The sequence below is a fragment of the Artemia sp. Qi Xiang Cuo genome, chromosome 18, assembly GCF_049724085.1.
Source record: "Artemia sp. Qi Xiang Cuo chromosome 18, ASM4972408v1, whole genome shotgun sequence".
NCBI classification, from domain to species: domain Eukaryota; kingdom Metazoa; phylum Arthropoda; class Branchiopoda; order Anostraca; family Artemiidae; genus Artemia; species Artemia sp. Qi Xiang Cuo.
Window position 1 is genome coordinate 53,397,988 of NC_142811.1, and position 18,196 is coordinate 53,416,183.

At 34.8% G+C, this 18,196-nt stretch overlaps 1 protein-coding gene across 2 annotated transcripts in view; it reads left to right on the forward strand.

The window, feature by feature from the left end:
• Positions 1 to 18,196, forward strand: part of Elp1 (elongator complex protein 1) — a 316,851-nt gene that overhangs the window by 211,356 nt on the left and 87,299 nt on the right. For both annotated transcript variants that reach the window (XM_089103865.1, XM_089103866.1), the window contains exons 12-13: positions 5,706 to 5,889; positions 13,765 to 13,948. In XM_089103865.1, coding sequence (XP_088959991.1) covers positions 5,706 to 5,889; positions 13,765 to 13,948 — 368 coding nt within the window. The remainder of the gene's footprint in view (positions 1 to 5,705; positions 5,890 to 13,764; positions 13,949 to 18,196) is intronic.

Here is an 18,196-nt window from a genome sequence, read left to right on the forward strand (position 1 = left end):
TATACGGATTGCTTTGAGTACTAGCTTGACAGTCTGTGTTTTAAACAGTAAGTTGTACGGAAGATGTGGTTTTATCCCGCTTTCTTCATGAGAGACCATAATGAGAGAAAGGTTGGGATGGCGACATGTTTTGCGGTTGAAAGATGACACATTGCCAAAGATCGTCCTTTTCCGCCATTCATATCAGGTCAAACGAAAAGCAGTTATCCCCAAATGGAATGGAAAGAGGTCATAAGGAAGGGTTTGAAGGGAATTCGAACATCTTGGGAGGGTGTAAAGAGAGAAGCTTTGAATAGATTGGCCTGGAGGATGAGTGTGCTCAGCTGTGTTGGCCTCTGCTGGCTTAGTCTTCCAGTGAGTTTTTCGTAGTAGTAGAAATCGTAATCGGATATAGAAAGGTCAGCCGAGTAGGGTGGATGCTCCAACGTAGGAATTCCTAGTTTTGTATAACAACTGATAACTAAATAACACAATATTTATTGTGAATAAAATATTTGATTGAATAAAATAAAATGATTACATAAGCAAATTATTATATTTTTTAGTTAGAGATGATAAAAAAAATGATTAATAGACATAGCGTTGTTATTTTATAGTATTGTAATATTACTATACATATAAATGTTTTTACTTTTATAACTTTAATAAATCAAATAATATTAACATTTTGATTTCTAAATATCAGTAGGCCTATATGTATATTAGACTGACAATGCACATTCATTTGTATTTTTTTCAGTAAAGTACAAATTATGTTTTGGCCTTGGGAACGCATAGGGGTTTTTAGCCGAACTTATGTTAATTGCTGTTCGTTTTGAGTTTTAATTGGTTATTTATTGTAATTTCTGTTCGTTTTGGGTTTCATTTGTTTATCGATATTGATTTGTGGTAGTTTCACGCTTGGTGGATTATTTGATTTTATTTTTGTTCATTTTTTGTTTAATGGAGTTCTTTACTTTTCTTTGAAAAACTTATTTTGTGGAAGAAGTTTTTTAATTAATTTCTGCTCGTTTTATATTGAAACAGTCTTTTCAGGGAAAAAGAAAATAATACTTTAAATCTTTTTGTTTTTTTTAAGACTTTTTAGTTTGGCCTGCTATTTGTATACTGGAGAAAAATTTTCAGCAATTTTTAACAACATACACTCTTTTAAAAATCTGGAGACAAGGAGTAGTGTTTAATTTCGTTTCATACCTCCTCTAGCTGACCTGAAATGAAAAACTTGATACCATTCGCAAAAATAAATCTGTTTACTTTCTTTGATAGCTTGGATACACTTACACTATTTTGATTTGGTTAAATTTTAAGAGCAGAAGTGGCCCAAAGAGTATGAACATAATACCTTCTGTCGTTATTGGGATACTGCTGAGATGCCTTATTGGTAATTAGTATTATCAATGTGAATTTTTATTTAATCTTAAGGCAACATTTAGTTTTTAAACATATTGGGCAAAGGGGAGGGTGGGGGTGGTTGGAGGACTAGTTGCCCTCCAATCACCTTCGACTATTAAAAAGGGCATCAGCCCTTTCTATTTTCAGTCGAATGAGACCTTTGTCGTAGGAGTTCCTACGACAACTCCTTCGATAACGAAGTGCCCTGGTCTAAACGACAACAAGAAACATATAATACATTATGCCCACATCGATCTTTACTATAAAAATGTCCAGCCTTCCAATCACTTTCGACTATGAAAAAGGGCACTATGCTTTTCGATTTCCAATCGAATGAGCCCTTTTTGAGTTTCTACGACTCAGAGGGCTGTTAGTCGCTCTCCAATCACTTTCAACTATTGAAAAAGGCACTAGCCCTTTCAATATCCAATTGAATGAGCCCTTTTGAAGTTTCTACGACAATGCTTTCTATAAAAAAAAAAATTATATGCCCCCAGGGCACAACTTATAACCCTTGCCCTGAAGAATATGGGGGGAGTGTGCTGCTCAAAGATATAATTTTCAGAACTTTCAACTGCGTTGAATGAAATGGCTATCTCAAAATTTTTATTGGATGTGTTTGGGGAAATGGTGGGCGTGTAACGGGTGTTAGTTGCCTTCCAATCACTTTCGACTATTAAAAAGGGCACTAGCCATTTCAATTTCCAATCGAATGAGCCCTTTTTGAAGTTTCTACGACAACGCATTCTATAAAAACCTTATATGCCCTAAAGGCATAACTTACAACCCTTGCCCCGAGGTTTGTGGGGAGGGGAGGGTCGTCATCCTCAAAGACCCAATTTCCAGAATTTAAAACTACGTTAAATAAAATGGCTATCTCAAAATTTTGATTGGATGTGTTTGGGGAAAAGGTGGTTGTGAGAGGGTGGTTAGTTGCCCTCCAATCACTTTAGACCATTAAAAAGGGCAATAGCCCTTTGAATTTACAATCGAATGAGTCTTTTTTTGAAGTTTCTACGACAACGCCTTCTATAAAATCTTATATGTCCCCAGGGCATAACTTACAACCCTTGCCCTGAAGGCTGGGGGGGGGGAGTTTCCTCCTCAAAAATATAATTTCTATCTGGAAATCAACTACGCTGAAAATAATGGCTATCTCAAAATTTTGATTAGATGTGTCTCGGGAAATGGTTGGCGTGGAAGGGGTGTTAGTTGCCTTCCAATCACTTTCGACTATTAAAAAGGGCACACGCCACTCCAATTTCCAATTGAATGAGCCTTTTTGAAGTTTCTACAACAACTTCTTCGATACGAAGTGCCCTGCTCTAAAGAAAAAAAAAATAATACACTGTGCCAACATCGTTCTTATATGCCCCCAGGGCATAACTTAAAACCCTTGCGCGGGGGAGTGTCCTCCTCAAAACATATTTTTTATCTGGAAATCAATTATGCTGAACAAAATGGCTATCTCAAAATTTTGACTGGATGTGTTTGGGGGAATGATGGGAGGGGGCAGTTGCCCTCCAATCACTGTCGACTATTACAAAGGGCACTAGCCACTCCAATTTCCAATCGAATGAGCCTTTTTCGAAGTTTCCACGACAACTCCATCGATACGAAGTGCCCTGGTACGGAAAAAAAAACAAAAAAATAAATAATACATCCTGCCAACATCCTTCTTTACTTAGGCAGCGCAATGAATAGATACTTCTTTTGAAATTACTAAAAATACTAGCGTAAATAGTGAGGTATTGACGATGTGGCGTAACCCCTTATATACTTAATAATTTTTGTTCTTTTAAGTTTTAATGTAGCTCCTTACTTTCAGTTGAAAAACTTGTACTCTTTATTGAATTTCTGATTGTTTTTATATAATGCTGGGAAATCCAGCGCCCCCTTCCTGAAAATTCTCTTCCCCCATGAAAAGATCCTCCCACGTAATAATTCATGGTCTTGAATTATTCTGAAAATCACTCAACAAACTCGACTGGGAGTGACCTCACTAATCAAAGCCTCTGGTGTCATAATGCAATAGTATTGACTTGACTGCCGGTTGCGGGGCTAAATGGAGGATTGCAGCAACTGTACCCATGTTTCACGGCTGCGGATCAACCCATGCAAATAAATCTCACAGGCTATACATGTTTGTGCTCCCTAATCACAACTGTAGATGCGTTATAATTATTGTAAGTTATTGTTTGCAAGGCCAACGTGTCATTAGAGAACTTCTGAAATAAGTTCTATGTGCGTGAAGTGATGGTCAAATTTTAATATCCACATTTTTTTTTCTGAACCATTATAATTATTGTAAGCTATTGTTTGCAAGGTAAACGTGTAATTAGAGAAATTTAGAAATAAGTTCTATGTGCGCGAAGTAATCGTCAAACTCTGTAACCGCATTTTTTCCCCATAATAATACTGTGTACTATTTACTCCGGCCAATGAACATCCGTGACACGGTTCATTGTGTAAACTTTATCTCTAAGTGAACGACTTATTTTCAGGTATAGAAAAGTACATGTCATCTTGCTTTCCTTTCGCGCCATTGAACGTCTAAAGTATAATCAAAATACAAAATTTAGAAAAATTCAGAAAATGTAGAACTTCTATTTCGAAACCCGGATTTCTGGTATTATTTTCCCAAAATTTGTGAGAGATGCAACTGCTTAGGTTGTCGAAGAGATAATGTGAAGTTATGCTAGCATTCAAAGTTATTTAACACCACAGTTATTTACCACTAATACCTCTACTCCTTCAACGACTACCTTTATTTATTTATTCATTTTATTCAACACAGGAGAAAGCCATAGGCTTGTCGCAGCAGGGTTTTCTTTACCATCTTTATTTTTACTACGACCGTTTCGGCAAGTTTTGACCAAAAATAAAAGGTTGTCAACCACAAAGGTTGTCAGTCAAATATAAAAGGTTGTCAACCACAAAGGTTGTCAGTCAAAAATAAAAGGTTGTCAACCACAAAGGTTGTCCGTCATAAATAAAAGGTTGTCAATCACACCAAATCCCCCTCGCCCACCTTTTGCTTTTTGCTTTGCTTTGCAAAGTTTTTGCTTTGCAAAGTTTAATAGTAATCAAAAATCTTTGAGGGGATGAGCTATATATCCAAATGACCAAAATGTGTCATAAAATTTTAATTGAGCAATTTGGACTTAATCAGTTTAATTTAATAAAGAAGATATTAAGTATTATCTATTGAGCTTTGATGATGGAGGGTAAGAAAATGTCTTTTTGTTTATTTTCCCATATTGATGGATATTTATTTATATTTAGTCAACAAACAATGGTAAACAGTAACAACACATTCAAAATCACGTGCTCCGCCCAAAGCTATATGGCTGCGAATGCAGGTTTGGGCCTATTTAGCATTTCTTAAACTTTCTTAAACGCAGCATTTCTTGATTCATGCCAGTCTTTCCTTTTCAATTTTCTAGTGTAATCTTTTTTTGTGCGTTAATTCTCATGTTCGTTTCAACCAATGAGTCCAGTACTCTTGTTTGGAGAGGTATTATCTTGTTACTGTAATAATCGTTTGAGTAAGTAAATTCACTCATTTATCTTATATCCTAGAAAGAAAGCTGCTGATAAACTTGTGCTAGTTATTGGTTTATTTGTTAATTAGCTTAGCTAATTAATTGGGCTTGTTGGCTAAACCCTGTGGTAGCACTGTGGATAGATGCTCTGCTTGGCAATATTTGGCTCAGGGCTCGATTCCAGCTATCGCAAGGCTATGCAACAAGCTCAAATAATTTCGCAACAGGCTGTAAAAAAAGAATCTTGTTAACAAAAATGTCGATTTGATACGTTATTTGCCATTGATGGCTCTAAAGAACATTTAAAAATTTAATATATATATATATATACTGCAGCCCCCAAAAAAACAAGAGAAACCTTCTCTTTATCGAATAACTATAAAACCAACTCGCAAATAAATACAGCTAGCTTAATAGTTATGAAACTAAATTTTTAATGTTTAATTGTTATTTAAATTAATAGTTAAGCTATTTATTTTTAAACCTGAATATTTAAGAGTTATTGAACGCCAAAATGCTTTGTGGTAAGGATAAATGAAATGGCTTTCACAAGCCCCATCCTTTTTTTTTCTATCCTTTAGACACATATTTAATGTCTCTATGTCATCTCAGTAGAATAAATCTTTCATTTTACTTAAAATTTATTTTACTTAAAATTATCTTACTTAAAATTTTATTTAAAATTATCGTATTGTTACTAGTTTCCTTTCATAAGGGGAGAATTTAGAGCCATCTAAATTCTGTAATTAGTTTTTGTGTATTTTACAGATGGCAGTTTCTACTTTAAGCTCACATGATTATGTTTTCATACTAACTGATGGGGGCCATCTATACCTTGACGGTAAAGTTATATTCAGTGGAGTGACTGGATTTGAATTAACTTCTGGATTTCTTCTAATGACAACGTTTGAACACACTTTAAGAGCCTTACCATTAAACAAAACGTCACTTGGTAAGTTTATAATTCCGTCGTAATTAGATCTATTTAGATACGAGGGTAAGGGATCCTGGTTGTAGCGATAGCTGCAATGAAGTAAAAGACGTCTATACAAATAAGATGAGGGATTTTTTTTTCAAAATGTTGAATTTATTATAAATGAATACCAATGTTTAATATATAATGGTATATTTACAATATTTAATGGTAAGTTTATGCTTTACCATCCTAAAAACTTCTCCACCCTCTCACCCTGTAAAAACAGTCGATTGGCTGTGAAAAATATTTCTGAAAATGTTAAAAAAAATTATATGAAAAATTAAAAAAAAAACATGAAAATATTCTCAATTTTTCCCGTAGAAAAAGGGATGCATGATTAATTTTCAGTTTTGTTTTGAATTCTGTTAAGGCATTTCTTTAAGATTGGTTTTGAAAATTATTTTCGAAAGAAAAAAGTTTTCCGAAGAAAAGTAAAGAGCGATTTAAAACCTAAAACGAGCTTAATAATATAATAAATGAAATTTAAAACGAACCGAAATTACAGTGCATGAATGAAAGCCAAAACGAACATAAATTAAATTTAATGATTTAGTCAAACTTAAAACGAACAGAAATTACCTTCAATAGAAGCAGGGCTGCCACCTTCTGAAACCTCCTTAAAGCTGAAGTAAAACTAGCGCTTTACTGAAAAAGATTTATATTTTGAACAGGGTGATTTCAACAAGACCGGCAAAAAAAAGGCATTAAAGGCTTACATATAAGTGCCAACACGAACAAGACTCGGTCCACCTCTTCTTCAAGTCCTTTAGAGGACCAACATCATTTGCGCTTTACTGAAAAGATATGTAGTTTTTAAGAAAAATATCTTTTTTAAACAGTTTTCCATTTGTCATTATCATCAGTAGTGAAAATCAGAAATTGCTAATGCCACAAGGAGTCCTTTCATTTATAGTTGAAATAATTAATCTAGTTTCTTTTGACTTATATGCAGTAAATTTTCTCTCTTTTAAGGACCTTCCATACGGACCTTTTAAGGACATTTTTTCTCTTTCTCTCTTTTAAGTTTCTCTCTTTTAAGGACCTTCCATACCAAAAATATCATTTTGTGAGTCTCTGTGTCGACTGTCATCAGTCTCAAAGAAAAAAGGCCCATTGACAAATCTTCCCAGCACCAAACCCTGTCACAGAATAAATAATTTACATAATGTGTCCGCAAAGATTTCAATCAAGGTAGTTATCATACCAGGAAACTTCCAAATCTGTCAAATTGTTCAATGATGCTTCTGTTAAGCGGATTTTTAATGTTTTCCAAGCAGGTATACTAGAATATTTTTAGGAAATGCCGTTTCCTGAACTTAAAAAAGAACATTCTGCTCTGTTCAATCCAAAAAAAAATTATGCTTTCTAATGATATAAATTTCGTTAAATCTTTATATCTCTATCTCTGGCACAAAACTGGATAAGATAAATGGTTTTCTCTAAGATTTTTGGGAAATAAGGTGTCGACTTTTAATTTTCTTTAAATCTAAGCTGATTAATAAATTAAGGGGATATTTAATTAGGGGATAATTAATTAATAATTGAATAAAGGGGACTAGCTATCATCGAGAGCTGTTGAAAACTTGTGGTTTGACTGTAAAATTATACTGAAAAGTGAGATCTCTCGTCCATTTTGTCGATAAGCTTATCAATCAAAGTGGGTGCAACCACAGGGAACTCTCAAATATACAAAATTGCTCTAGTGATAATTTCTTTGAGCTGATTTTTACTGTTTTTTGAGCAGGTATGCTAAAATATTTTTAGGGACTGCCTTTTTCCTGAACTTTAAAAAGAAAATTCTTCTCCGTTTAGTGAAAAAAAAACTAAATTCATATTTTCTGATAATATAAGTTTCATTAAAACTGAATATCTCTATCTCCGGAGCACAACACGCAAAGATAAATAGTTCTTCTAAATTTTCTGGGAAATCTGGTGTCGGTTTTCTGGTTTCTGGTGTCGGCTTTTAGTTTTCTGTCGTTTATTCAGATATCTTATTAAAGCTATACTAGTTATGGCAAGACCGCCCCATCAATCCTAAATAGTTTGGCCACACAAACTAAAAAAGCTTGTAATGGACGAGATCTCTAAGGTATCTCTAAGGTCTATCGCAGGTATCTCTAAGGTATCGAAGAGCCCTAATTTCAAATCTACAAAGAATTTAAGAGAGAAAAAAATGGGTTCAATTTAAACAAAAGCAGTGGAATAAAAGCACAAAAAAAAACTTTAAATAATAAGAAATATGAATATTACGGCTCCACGTCCGAGAGCCTTTTTCAGCGGGAAAAAACTTTAAGGAGAAAAAAAACATCAAAAAAACATTTTTTTTTAATCAAACCATCATATGCAGCGCAATAGCGCTGCCTAAGTGAAGAGCGATGTGAGCACAACGTATTGTTTTTTTTTTCATCTTTTTGGTCATAGACCAGAGCACTTCATATCGAAGGAGTTGTCGTAGAAACTTCAAAAAGGACTCATTCGATTGGAAATTGAAAGAGATATAGTCGAAAGTGATTGGACGACCACTAATCCCCCCTCTCACGCCCACCATTTCCCCAAACACATCCAATCAATATTTTGAGATAGCCATTTTGTTCAACGTAGTTGAAAGGTCCGGGCATTATGTCTTTGAGGATGACAACCCCCCCCCCCCAAAAAAAAGCCCTCAGGGCAAGATTTGTAAGTTATGCCCTGAGGGCATATAAGGTGTTTAAAGAAAGGATGATTGTAGGAACTACGGAGGGGGCTCATTGGATTGGTAATCATAAGTTATTGTGCCTTTCTTAAGATTCAAAGTGATCGGAGAGCGGATAACCCTCCCCTCCACACCTCGTATATTCCCGAAATGCATCGGATAGAAATTTTGTGATGGCCAATTTTTTCGTAGAAACATCGAATAGGGCTCATTTGATTTGAAAGGGCGAGTAACCTTTTTATTAGTTGAAAGTGATTGGAGTGCAAACAATCCCCCTCCCACGCCCACCATTTTCCCCAACACATCCAATCAAAATTTGAGATAGCCATTTAGTTGAGCGTAGTTAAAAGGTCCGAAAATTATGTCTTTGAGGATGACAACCCTCCACAGCCCTTAGGGCATGGGTTTTAAGTTATGCCCTGGGGACATATGGGCTCATTGGGTTGGTAATCAGAAGTTTTAGTGCCCTTATTAAGATTCATTGTGATTGGAGGGTGGATACCCCCCCCCATACACGCATAAACACACACTTCGTATTTTCGCGAAATGCATCTGTTAAAAAATTTTGAGATGGCTATTTGTAGTCGTAGAAACTGTTGTCGTAGAACATAATTTGCGCTAGAACTTTACTGAAAAAAAAACAAAAACAAAAAAAAACAAATTACCGTGGATTGTTAGTTTAATTGACAAATAGTGATATTTATTCTTTAAATTTTTGATAATTTTTTATTTCTGAAAGTAAAAAAGTTTTAAAAACATTTAAAACGTATTTTATTTTCAGTAAAGCGCAAATTATGTTCTGGTCTTGAGAAGGCATGGGGGTTATCAGCCCTACTCATGTTAATGTTTGCTCGTTTTGAGTTTGACTTGGTTATTTATTGTAATTTTTGGTTGTTTTGAGTTTCTTTTATTTATTGATGGTGATTTGTAGTAGTTTTACGCTTGGAAGATTATTTGATTTAATTTTTGCTCATTCTTGGCTTAGTGGAGCTCTTTACTTTTCTTTGAAAAGCTTGTTCTGTGGAAAAATATTTTTAAATTATACATAGGCAGCGCAATAGTGCTGCTCAAGTAAATAACGATGTTGGCACGCACAATGTATTATTTGTTTTTCCTTTAGACCAGGGCACTTCGTATCGAATGAGTTGACGTAGAAACTTCGAAAAGGGCTCATTCGATTGGACATTGGAGTGGCTAGTGCCTTTTTTAATAGCCGAAAGTGATTGGAAGGCAACCAACACCCCTTCCACACGATCATTTCCCCAAACACATCCAATCAAAATTTTGAGATAGCCATTTTGTTCAACGTAGTTAAAAGATCTGGGAATTATGTTTTTGAGGAGGACAGTCCCCCCACAGCCCTCAGGGCAAGGGCTGTAACTTACGCCCTGGGGGCATACAAGGTTTTTATAGAAAGTGCTGTCGTAGAAACTTCTAAAAGGGCTCATTCGATTTGAAATTCAAATGGCTAGTGGCCTTTTTAATAGTCGAAAGTGATTGGAGGGCAAATAGCTCCTCTCTCACGCCAACCATTTCCCCAAAAACATCCAATCAAAATTTTAAGATACACATTTTGTTCAACGTAGTTTAAAAATCTGTAAAGTATGTTTTTGAGGAGGACACACCCCCCACAGCCCTCAGGGCAAGGGTTGTAAGTTGTGCCCTGGGTGCATATAAGGTTTTTTTTAGAAAGCATTGTCATAAAAACTTCAAAAAGGGCTCACTCGATTGGAAATTGAAAGGGCTAGTGCCCTTTTTAATAGTTGAAAGTAATTAGAGGGCAACTAACCCCCCTCTCATGCCCACCATTCCCCCAAACAAATGCAATCAAAATTTTGAAATATCCATTTTCTGAAAATTAGGTCTTTGAGCATGATAACCCCCTCAGAGCCCTCAGGCCAAGGGTTGTAAGTTATGCCCTGGGGGTATATAAGGTTATTCTAGAAAGCGTAGTCGTAGAAACTTCAAAAAAAGCTCATTTGATTGGAAATTGAAAGGGTGGTCACGCCCACCATTTCCCCAAACACATCGAATCAAAATTTTGAGATAGGAATTTTTTTCAACATAGTTGAAAACTCTGGAAATTATGTCTTTGAGGATGATAAACCCCCCAAACCCCTCAGGGCAAGGGTTGTAAGTTATACCTTGGGGGCATATAAGATTTTATATAGAAAGTGTTGTCATAAAAACTTCAAAAAGGGCTCACTCGATTGGAAATTGAAAGGGCCAGTGCCCTCTTAAATAGTTGAAAGTAATTAGAGGGCAACTAACCCCCCTCTCACGCCGACCATTTCCCCGAACACATGCAATCAAAATTTTGAGATATCCATTTTGTTCAACGTAGTTACAAGTTCTGGAAATTAGGTCTTTGAGGATGATAACCCCCTCAGAGCCCTCAGGACAAGGGTTGTAAGTTTTACCCTTGGGGCATATAAGGTTATTCTAGAAAGCGTTGTCGTAGAAAGTTACTGAAAAAAAGTTTTCAGTTTACTGAAAGAAATACAAATGAATGTGCATTGTCAGTTTAATATACATATACTGATATTTATTAATCAAAATTTTAATATTTTTTGATTTATTAAAGTTATAAAAGTACAGCATTTATATTTTTTCAGTAAAGTGCAAATTATGTACTGGCCTTGGGAAGGTATAGGGGTTTTGAGCCCTACTCATGTTAATTTCTGCTCGTTTTGAGTTTGACTCCGTTATTTGTTGTAATTTCTGTTGGTTTTGGGTTTCATTCATATATCGATGCTGATTTGTGGTAGTTTCACGCTTGGTAGATTATTTGATTTTATTTTTGATCATTTTTGGTTTAAAGGAGTTCTTTACTTTTCTGTGAAAAACTTATTTTGTGGAAATTTTTTTTAATTAATTCTAATTAACGGCCTTTGTGATTAAGGAGTCAATCTTAAAGAATTGGAATACAATTTGAACTAGTAATTACCTCGCTCTTTACGCTAAAGTTTTTTGGCACTTTTAAAAAAGTTACTTATTGTTCTAATTTAACGACCCTAGCGTTTCAGGAATCGTTTTTAAAGAATTGGGACAAACTTTTGACTTTACTTAAAGAATTGGAGCAAATTTTGAACTTTAGCATAAAGAGCGAGGCATTGACTAGTGGGCGAACCCGCTAATGTACGTAATAAAATATACGAATATAGAAGTTCGTTACGTAGGTTAATTCGTAAGTTACGTCAGAACAAAATTTTGAGAAAGGCATTTAGGCAAAAAAAAGTAAAATTAATATTCAAATTTCGTTTTAATTCTTCATGTACGGTGAGCCAAAACCAAAGCTGTATTAATTCAAAAACGTTCAGAAATTAAATAAAAAAAAAATTTAACTGAAAGTAAGGAGCGACATTAAAACTTAAAACAAACAGAAATTATTCCGTATATGAAAGGGGCTGTCCCCTCCTCAACTCCTCACTCTTCATGCTAAAGTTTGACTCTGTCTCACAACTTTATTTTTTAAAACGATAAAAAACTTTAGCGTAAAGAGCGAGGCGTTGAGGAGGAGACAGCCCCTTTCATATACGGAGTAATTTCTGTTCGTTTTAAGTTTTAATGTCGCTCCTTACTTTCAGTTAAAAAAACTTGTTTCTTTTTATTTAATGCTTTCTAAAAGCCAGAATATAATTTGTAATTTACTGGAGAAAATTCAAATAAATTTACTGAAAAAAATGTGTATTGTCAGTTTAATATACGTATGTTAATATTTATTCCTTATAATCTTAAATTATTTTTGATTTCTTAAAGTTATAAAAGTGAAAGCATTTAAAAGAATTTTTTCAGTAAAGTACAAATTATACTTTGGCTTTTAGAAAGCATAGGGTTTAGAAGAAACCATATTCAAATTAGTTTCTGCTCGTTTGAGTTTGACTTGTTTTAATTTCTCTTTGTTTTGGGTTTCATTTATTTATTGATACTGATTTCTATTTACTGATACTGATACTGATTTTATTTTTGTTCATTTTTGGTTTAATGGAGTTCTTTACCTTTTTTTAAAAAAAAACCTATTTTTTACAAAATATTTTTTTGATTAATCTAAAGAAAAGGACAGCTAACACACAAGAGAGAAAATAAACAAACAACTAAAAAATAAATAAATAAATATAACTCACATTTTAAACACTTCCAGAACTGGAATTACTGCGAACACAGACAAGGCAAAACGAATTTCCATAGTACACAACAGATAATTCTCCTCGTTATAATCAGATGGAAAAATGGGATCTAATAAAGTGCAGACTATTATTAATTGAAAGAAAAGTAAAAAAAACAGGTCACCGCCCCTGATTAAATTTTCCAGGTTAAAAACATTTGAACTGTATAAGGGAACAGGTTGACGAAACTTATACATTATAAATTAAATGTATTTTTTTTTTACTTGCTTATTTAGCTGCAGTCCGTTGACTCATCTATGACCAGCTATGACATCATCCCGACTTACGCTTGCAATGTTAACACCCGCTTGGAAACAGGGGCGAATCTTTAGTGTTTTTATTCGGGGGGGGGGGGGCAAGAGGAATCCATGTCCGGATAGTCAAGGGGTATGGGATATATAATAATTTTTTCTATACATTATTGGGAGGGGGAAACTTCCCCCCTTGCCCCCCTCAAACGACGCACCTGTTCGGGAACTATCATGCAACACGTTACTCTTAGAAAATTTTGAAATATTCTTATTTTTTATTCTTTAGAGTATTTTTTTCACTATTTTATTTAAATTAAACCCAGTTTTTCCTCTCTTAAATTCTTTGTAAATGGAAAAGCAGTGGGGTCTAAGAAATTATTTACGTAAAGAAAATCAATTTCCGAATCATTTATAAATTCCCCAAGTCAAGAAGTATCACTTAAAAAAATACGGATTATTCCAAATATTTATGAAGTGTAAAAATGGGTGGTATTTCTAACTATATATGATAAATGCGTCAAACCATCTACCTATTTACAAGGCCGTATCCAGGTGGAGGGGGGGGGTTTAGTGGGTTTGAAACCTCCCCCCCCCCCCGGAATGTTTACCCGACTCGTAAAAACGTAACAATAATGAATATAAAACAAATTTTTGATGCGTTTTTTTAATTTTTTTGTTTTTTTTGTAATTGTATTCGTAATTATGCATGATTTATAATATTTCAACTCTTTGTACGTTTTAGATATCGCCTTACAAGGTAAACTTTCTCCCATTGATGAGTCCTTAAGAAGAATTGAAAGAGGTTCTCGACTGGTCGTCTGTGTTCCGTTTGATACCAAAGTGATCTTGCAGATGCCACGTGGCAATTTAGAAGCAATCCATCCAAGAGTGCTCGTCATTGAAGCTGTGGCAAAATCCCTCCAAAAGTATCATCTCTTTTATTTCCTTAAAATTACTATTTTCTACGTGTTATTCTACTTGTATAATGACTATTATAAATATGATATTGTATTCAGTATAATAAGTAGACATATCCATCCTCACTTCCACCCGTTGGTTGTGCTATTTTGAATCTTTGCTGTCAGCAGAATCTTCCACGTCGAATTATGGAACGTATAAATATCCACAACAAGACCGGGGGGTTAGGGGGTTTGAACGTCCCCCCCCCCTCGAAATGTTTATCTGACTCGTAAAAACGTAACAAAAGTGGACATAAACAAATTTTGTATGCGTTTTTTCAGTTTTTTTTGGCGTAACCCCCCCCCCCCCCAAAAAAAGAGTAAAACCCCTCCGAAAAAAAAAATCCTAGGTAGGCCTTGATCCACAAACTCTCGCAAAACAAAACATTTTCCAAAGGCTCTTCCTCCTTTCTCCTCAGTGGGAATTTATACAGAAAATATATATATATATATATATATATATATATATATATATATATATATATATATATATATATATATATATATATATATATATATATGTAGTCGTTTGTCCTCAGAGCTTTGTTTCTTCTTGGACGACTACTTGTCAAACGATTAAATTGGGTATTGTTTTTTGTTGAATAAAATTTTAATTCAATTCAAGTTCAATTCATAAATGGGGTTTAGTTCAACGAGGTTGATTTGCGCGGTGGTTGAGTTGATTGGAGTTTTATTTAAGCAAGAGATGATTTTCACAAGGTTGAGCTAAACGGGGCTCAGTTGAACAAAGGTTCAGTTAAATGGTACATTTACACGGGATTCAGCTAAAATGGGGTTCAATAACACAAAAACAATGTTAGTAGTGCTATATATATATATATATATATATATATATATATATATATATATATATATATATATATATGTATGTAGTCGTTTGTCCTCAGAGCTTTGTTTCTTCTTGGATAACTGCTTGTCAAACGATCAAATTGGGTATTGTTTTTTGTTGAATAAAGTTTAATTCAAGTTCAGTTCAATTCATCCGGTGACAAAAAGTAACTTCATTGGGGCGAATAATTGTTGTATGTTCCTTGTATTTCTCGTTTTACGTCTAATTAAGATAAAAATTGTTGTGATAATTTTAAATCTTTCTCACGTGACCAAAGGGTTCCGATCCCCCTACCCCAACCCCGAAGGAAGCCCCGGTCCTCAAAGGTCCCCCGGGCTCCCAAAGGACCACCCGGCCCTCAAGAGCCCCCAGACCCCCAAAGGCCCTCCCCGGGCCCCCCAAAGGCCCATCGAGCTCCCAAAGGACCAACGGGGTCCCAAAGGCCCTCCCCCGGTCCCCAAAGGTCCCATGGGCCAGAGAAGCGCCGCCGGGATGCGCCGTGGGCCAGGAAAGCGCCGCAGGATGTGCCGCAGGGATGCGCCGCGGGTCAGGAAAGCGCCGCAGGGGATGCGCCTCAGGGAGGCACCGCAGGAAAGCGCCGCAGGGGTGCGCCGCAAAAAAGTAAACTAAAAAGTAAAAATTTCGAACTTTTATCCCCAACACGCCCTTCTCTGACCCCCAAAGGTCATCCCCGGGTCCTCAAAGGTCCCCCGGGCTCCCACAAGGCCAACCGGCTCCCCAAGGGCCCCCCAAACACCCACCCTGGGCCACACAAAGAGTCCCCTCTCCATTTTTTTAAATACTTTTTTATGGCTTTATTATATCTTTTCTGAACAAATTCCATTCATATTGTCATTCCTTAACCCATTTTCCAATCTCACAGAGTCCCCTCCCCAAGTCGTTAATACTTACTTGAATTTTTTAACATGGCATTTTTTTAACTCTTTTATGTAAATTGAAATTACAGTAAATATGCTTACGGCTCTACCAATCGTACTCTGTGCTTGTTCATGGACATGACGTGGCTTTCCCACTGGTACTCTATGGCAGGTTATCGACACTACCTAGTTTATTGCATGCATTAAATCAGTATTTTTTACGCAGTGGAAGGATAAACACACAATTCATATCTGTAATAAAGTGAGGATGAATTATTCGACGAACGTATGTGCACATGATAAAATCATTGTCGTATTGAATGCTGACAAGGAGAAATACCTGAGCTATGAAACGAGTGCAAGCGGTAACACTATTGGAAATGTATGCATGCGTTGTCATGACAGCGAGAAGTTAGATTTCTTTGGAGTACCCAAGAATTTCAATTGTGTAAACGGTGGATATGCAAGAGTAACATTACCAGAGAAATTAGTGCTCAAAAACAATGCAAACTTAAAAATAATTGTCGATGATCGGGGACAACTCCTTGCTAGGGTTTCTGGTAACACATTACCTGTTGATAAATCCTATCATCATCTTTCCGGTATTAGCATTTTATAGAGAACAAGAAGGAGAAGACAAGGAATACTCCTGAAATAATGTCATTAATCATATCTTTTCAATATGCCAAAACTGCCATCTATGTAAAAATAATGTGACAGTAGACAGTGAAATCACAGGCAGAATAAAAAGGACATTAGCAGACAATATCATCAATGAATATAAAGATGAATTGACAGAAAGTGAAGCGCAAGTGTACTAATAATGTGTAATAATGTATTTAACGTATTTTTATATAAATATTCTACATGTCATTATTTCATTAAAAATATTTTATGCATTATCTTGTTAAGTGTTCATTATTTTAGGGTATGCTAGAACGTCAAACGTTCAGAATATCTATTGAAAAGGTCAGAGATGAAAGAAAAAGAATTTTTAGAGATAAAGATACTACTAGCAGGCGCAATGTTTCATAGAAGATAGAAAAGTTCAAGATCTCTTCTGAATTTTACCAAAGAACACAATTCACTTCTAATTTCACCAGAGAAAATAAAAAGCTTCTACTTCAGTTTTAAGTTCACCGAGACATAAAAAATTTAAAGTTCACTTCTAAATTTTTCTGTAGAAGATAGGAAAAGTTATGTTATGATTATGATTATTTTCCATGGAGATAAAGAGTTTCAATTGAATTCTAAATTTTCTTAAATTCAAGTCCGACCTGTTTCAAAGAGTCAAATTTAAAGTTCTATTTCAAATATTGTCCCGGAAGACGAAAAGTTCAACTTCGATTCCGAAATTATCTCAATGAAAATGAAATATGCTATTGATCATTTCTATTTTCCCAAAATAATAAAAAAATTTTCCACTTCAGTTCAGATTTTTCTCAAACAGATGAAAAAATTTAAAATACTGTTCCAAATTTTTCATAGAAGATAGAAAAGTTCAAGATCTCTTCTGAATTTTACCAAAGAACACAATTCATTTCTAATTTCACCAGAGAAAATAAAAAGCTTCCACGTCAGTTTTAAGTTCACCAAGACATAAAAAATTTAAAGTTCACTTCTAAATTTTTCTGTAGAAGATAGGAAAAGTTATCCTATGATTGTGATTATTTTCCATGAAGATAAAAAGTTTCACTTTAATTCTAAATTATCTTCAATTCAGTTCCAACCTTTCTCAAAGAGTCAAATTTAAAGTTCTGTTCTAAATATTTCCCCGGGAGAAGAAAAGTTCAACTTCATTTCTGAATTTTCTCAATGAAAACGAAATAAGTTATTGATCATTTCTATTTTCCCAAAATAAATATAAAAATTTCCCACTTCAGTTCAGATTTTTCTCAAACAGATGAAAAAATTTAAAATATTGTTCCAAATTTTTCATAGAAGTTAAAAAAGTTCAAGTTCTCTTCAGAGTTTTACCAAAGAACACAATTCAATTCTAATTTCACCAGAGAAAATAAAAAGCTTCCACGTCAGTTTTAAGTTCACCAAGACATAAAAAATTTAAAGTTCAGTTCTAAATTTTTCCATAGAAGATAGGAAAAGTTACACTATGATTTGTAATTATTTTCCATGAAGATGAAAAGTTTCACTTTAATTCTAATTTTCTTAAATCCTGAAATGACATGAAATATGCTTACGGCTCTACCAATCGTACTCTGTGCTTGTTCATGGACACGACGCGGCTTTCCCACTGGTACTCTATGGCAGGTTATCGACACTACCTAGTTTATTGCATGCATTAAATCAGTATTTTTTACGCAGTGGAAGGATAAACACACAATTCATATCTGTAAAAAAGTGAGGATGAATTATTCGACGAACGTATGTGCACATGATAAAATCATTGTCGTATTGAATGCTGACAAGGAGAAATACCTGAGCTATGAAACGAGTGCAAGCGGTAACACTATTGGAAATGTATGCATG